Here is a 4,864-nt window from a genome sequence, read left to right on the forward strand (position 1 = left end):
TTGCACGGAGTGCTTGTGCCTAGTATTAAGTTTCAGGCTTTGGCAGGACCGCCGAAGAAAGAAGAGACTCGATGAGTCGAAGAGGCCCTGACAAACTGTCTCAAGAGTGGGCTGCAACGAATGGTTCTTCATCTTCATCTTCGGATGAGAATGGAGAATCATTATTTGGTTCTACCGTGTCGCTATATTCGTCTGTAGTTGTAGTATTTCAGATGGTACTTGTACCACACGATCATCTTTTTTGGACAAATCGCGGTTTGCATTAGTGTTGCGAAATAAGAATAACCGCGTCTGCTTCTAGGATAGTGTCGCGACTAACATGATTAATTTTAGAGCTGCGAACGATGAATATTTTTCGCGTTTGCTTTTCCAGGGTAGAGTTGCGTGTAAATACTAATCGTGGTTTGTAGCTGCATTGGGCAATATAAATATTACTCGCGTTGTAAATATAATAATATGAATTTGATCGCGATTGTTTTTAGTGTTGCGATTATTTTTTCGCGTTCACGTTTCAGAGTAGTGTCCAGTATCAACCGTGATTCTCCGCAGCCTGGGTTGGTTGTTTCTAATTATTAATCGTAATTTAATTTTGATGACTAAGTTTTCAAGTATATACGATAATCGATTGATATCGAACTTTGGATCGTACAACTTTTATTCGGTTAAAAAACAAAAGTATTCCTGTAATTTCATTTCCTACCATAATAAGCGCTATGATCGTTTTCTACAGCCTGTTGGTAATGTTACAAGTCGGTACATAATATATTTCTTTTAGTATCGCAAAGAAAGCCAGCCTTGGTTGCCTCGAATTCTAAAAATATTAATTACAAGGATCGAGAACTTACGGTTATTTTCAATTCCACTGGCCTGTTGTCGATAACTTCGAAATAAGCAACTCGAAATCGAGGTCTGATAAGGTAAGATGGCACCACTCCGCGTCCTGAGACTTTCACACGCCATTTTGTCCTCGTTCCGTAGCTCGATACTTCGAACGATTCCTAAATTCGTTTAGAATAAACAAATCATATTATGCGTCTTCGATAAAATAATCGAATCTCTTCAGAATTTCGTTAACCCCTTCCCGTACTTTAACGAGTCTGACTTGTGATGACGATTTTGTAACCAAACGTAAACATCGCGAGCCAGGCTCGCGGACAGCAAATCACGATCGCGATTGAGTTTTAGTTCCTATCAGTACGTCACAAGAGTCGGTCACGATTCTTACAACCTCTGTTACAAAGTAGTTTAGCGTCAGTCTGGTCTGTTTACAGCGTGTCGACGTCTATCATTTGGGCCCAGATTTCGTCGAGCTAAATGGCAAGGTAAGGGGTTAATATTCGTTGAAGTAAATCTCGATTTTATTTTAACGATACAAGATCGATCGATATCTATCGAATCTATATCGAGTACACATCGAACGATCGTGATGTGAATTCGAAAACGCGTGTTACCGCATTCGCTAACCTCCTTCTTTTTAAAATTTTGCAAATACGTCCGAATAAACGAGCAGTACAGAAATAAATATTTCAGCTCTCAAAATTTCCGAACGGCAGTAGAATCACGATGCCTTGCGGATCTAAGACGAAATCGTTCAAAATTTGTCGATGCGTCTGCAAATGGCGATGTCGGTGTTTGATTCCCCGAGAGAAAAAACCCGGACCGCCTTTTGGCAGTGGATCGAAACGCGACGCGATCGTCGGAATGCACCCAAAATTTAACACCGTCAATGTCGATTCCCCGCCTGTAGGATTGTACGATCCCCGATCCATCGAGAGAAAATCCACTACCGCGAGGTACATTTCAAGCTAAATTGTTCACGAGCTACAAATACTTCATCCTTTCGAGTTGGCCTCCATTGGTGCTCGGTCGATCAGTTGACTGCGTACGGTAAACGCCTACGAGTGTTCAGAGAATACAGTAGAACTCCATAATCCCCCATAAAACTCCATAATTTCAATTACTTATGTCGCGACACGTGTATTCCAATAACTTTATTTACGAACATGAATTTGCATCGATATTATATTTTTGCACCCCCGGAAAGAACCATGCATCAAAGACCAAAACGTTGATTGAAATAAGTCTCGTATGTTACTATTCACGAATTAATTTTGCACGACGTTACGCGTTTAATGAAAACTTTCTGTGAAAAAAATCAGTTGGAAAAGGGAGTTGGAAACTAAAGAGTTCTCGGCGACAATGGGAGGTCTGTTAGAAAAATACGCCATAGAGAGGAGTCTGATGAAGACGGGATTAGGGCCTGGAACACACGAAATATTGCAGTGGCCTGAGAATGTTTTGCACAAGGCTTGCAAAACTATTCAAAGGGACGTTGGATTTGGAACTGTTCCCCTTTTCAAACCTGCTCCGGTGTGTACTAATCCTGGACCAGGTAGATCGTAATTAAAGTGGAACTACTTGAATTTTGTATAAATTTACGAATATAAACAAACGATCTTAGTAGTTATTCGAATGCCTCTGATTGAAGGAACTCGTTCTAACTGATCGAAGTTTCTCATTTAGTAATTTCGAATTTCTAATTGTCAGACATACGAGAAACGTCACTCATACCTGTGTATATTTTAGGATATACGCGAAAGTGTCCTTACTATTACATGGATGAAAGAAAACGTGTTGGTTCTTCGTGTGTACCCACTTTTGAATACGATGGCCTGCAACCTAGGTTTCAAACGATCTCAAAACCCTGGAGTCTGCCTTGCAATTTGTACCTATTTATATATCTTATATACTTTAAAAGATTCATTTGCAGAGATCATTATAATGATGAATATAAATTTTTTGCCAAGAAAGCAATCAATATAATGTTTAATTTTGTAATCTTTGAAAATGAAAATAAGTTGAAAACAATCGAACGAAATTTTGAAATTGATGTAATATTAAGATATTTACGTACGTAAAAATTGAATTTGGTTAGATACGACGTGAGGCATCCAGATAGTCTCGAAGCAACTCTGAGGAAAGTCACTGGGAAAAGGGGCCCCTACGATTTATTTACAGGTTACCCGAATTACAAATAAATAATATTCGACGGCTTATATTTATCATTTCATCCAGGGCCAAGAGACGATAGTACGCTCATTGGTTACCAGAAAGTCGCGAAATTGATTGATTATGGCGACTGGCCTAAATCGCTACCGAGCGAGATATTCTGCAAGTCGAACTATTTTAAAGGACGTTGGACCACTTGTCCAAGGTACTCTAACTAAACATACGTCATTTAAGATATTTTTAGAAAAAGTATTTGGAGTAACAGTTTGTTTATGACGAATAAAAAATTAACTGAAAACATGGGAACAAGTAAAATTACATAACATCGTGAGGAACAAACTACAAAAAGTTTAACCTATATTTAAATTTATAAATTAATCTGTTTACATTCGAAACAGTTCGTAACTCGATTTAAATACGAAAGGCAATTCGGTCTGTTTTCTGACAGATTCCCAAAGATATCAGGCGTGAGATTAATGTTGCAAGATCTCGCGTTGTGTTACAAGGACCCTAAGCATCCAGGACCCGGACACTATAATCCAAAATTACCCAGAAAACCAAAGAACGCGAAGCAGTATCCGTTTGACAGTAATATTGAACACGTGAGACCAGGCCCGTCGTTAGAAATTCGTCCTGGTCCAGGAAGATACAAAATTAAAGAAACTGGTAGCGTAAAAGGGCATGGATGGACCTTTGTTTTCAAGAGTAAAGCGCCACGAACGGACTTCATATTTATACCTACGTACAATAGTTTCTAATATGCTCCTACTGAAACGTCCACTCTAATAAATTTGAGTCGTTCACAATTGTCCGTGCAATCGTAATTTAAAAATTCAACGAGTGCTTACTTCTTCATCGTGGCCTTGAATCGGTCGATAAGTGACTGGAATATTCAAAATGGAGCCAGTTTCGATGGTCTTTCCGGGAGGCATGTAGAATGGTCCGAAAGGATCCAACAGACTCGAATCTATCTTCACGCTCCTAGTTAAAATTATGAAAATTATTAGAAAGTTACATTCCCTATCGTCGTAATCGTTCACTGAAATTTACTTGTTGGAAATATTTTTGACCAGTAGAAACTTTCTCGAGGAAGTACCGATCGCCGTTGGTCCAAACTCTATTTCGCGGTTCTCGTTCAGTATCGCAATTTCCGGTTTCGTTACGGGGCAAATTAATTTCGCGAACAGTAGTTCCTTTCGTCTGTCACCGTTTTTCGTTTCCAAGTCGATCGCACAGGCGACGATAATTATGGAAACACGCGGCTCGAACGTTTCCAGTAAACCGATCTCGTCGGGCGATTTTTCGTTGGAAATTTCTGATTTCTCATCCGCTGGCTTCATCTTCTCTCCTTTTCTCGTTCTTCCTTTTGGCGAACGCGTAATCGTCGTTAGAAAAAATTGCGCGAACTAGTTACGTAGTCGCGTGAATTGTGATTTATGTCGAACGAAGGTGCAAAGTGTCTCTCGTACACCTTTTCTTTTCGATTTATCGCTCTTCTCCTGTCGTTCTTGTTCCTCGGTGTTCAGGTTTGATTCTACGGTCCCTTCGGTTTTCAGTAACCTCGGTTCGAAGATGAAGTTGGCCTTGACGAGTTGTTTGCTATGTAAAAGACCACGCTGTGGGGCAACCTTGACTTCATCGGAGAGACACTTGAATTTGAAACGAGCCGTGAACTCTTTCTCTTGATTCTTCACGATTCCGCAAGTGCAGTGAGGATAGGAGGCCATGTTGAATCCTCTCAGGTGAACGGAGACCTGAATTTATTTACGTAAAATACGATTCCATTAACATTAATATTCCAATTTCAAGTTACTACAAACCACAATTCCGAAACATTGTGGCTATCATAATATTT

At 39.7% G+C, this 4,864-nt stretch overlaps 2 protein-coding genes across 2 annotated transcripts; both read left to right on the plus strand.

Moving 5' to 3' along the window:
* Window positions 1-1,563: 1,563 nt before the first annotated feature.
* On the plus strand, window positions 1,564-2,403 carry LOC143343528 (uncharacterized). Its single transcript, XM_076768505.1, has 2 exons — window positions 1,564-1,793; window positions 2,160-2,403. The coding sequence occupies exons 1-2, from the start codon at window positions 1,564-1,566 to the stop codon at window positions 2,401-2,403; spliced, it is 474 nt and encodes a 157-aa protein (XP_076624620.1).
* A 212-nt stretch (window positions 2,404-2,615) lies between these two features.
* Window positions 2,616-3,767, plus strand: LOC143343310 (ciliary microtubule-associated protein 2). The gene is made up of 4 exons (XM_076768091.1): window positions 2,616-2,725; window positions 2,936-3,018; window positions 3,076-3,214; window positions 3,458-3,767. The coding sequence occupies exons 1-4, from the start codon at window positions 2,616-2,618 to the stop codon at window positions 3,765-3,767; spliced, it is 642 nt and encodes a 213-aa protein (XP_076624206.1).
* Window positions 3,768-4,864: the final 1,097 nt, after the last annotated feature.

Source organism: Colletes latitarsis, chromosome 7 (assembly GCF_051014445.1).
Source record: "Colletes latitarsis isolate SP2378_abdomen chromosome 7, iyColLati1, whole genome shotgun sequence".
In the NCBI taxonomy this organism is placed as follows: Eukaryota; Metazoa; Arthropoda; class Insecta; order Hymenoptera; family Colletidae; genus Colletes; species Colletes latitarsis.

What these genes read in the sequence shown, in the direction of transcription:
- LOC143343310 (XM_076768091.1), top strand. Translation starts at nt 2,616, where the DNA reads ATGGATGAAAGAAAACGTGTTGGTTCTTCGTGTGTACCCACTTTTGAA. An exon ending in CCCCTACGATTTATTTACAG is followed by an intron (nt 3,019 to 3,075) that starts GTTACCCGAATT and finishes CATTTCATCCAG; the next exon opens with GGCCAAGAGACGATAGTACG. An exon ending in CGTTGGACCACTTGTCCAAG is followed by an intron (nt 3,215 to 3,457) that starts GTACTCTAACTA and finishes GTTTTCTGACAG; the next exon opens with ATTCCCAAAGATATCAGGCG.
- LOC143343528 (XM_076768505.1), top strand. Translation starts at nt 1,564, where the DNA reads ATGCCTTGCGGATCTAAGACGAAATCGTTCAAAATTTGTCGATGCGTC. An exon ending in AGAAAATCCACTACCGCGAG is followed by an intron (nt 1,794 to 2,159) that starts GTACATTTCAAG and finishes GAAAAAAATCAG; the next exon opens with TTGGAAAAGGGAGTTGGAAA.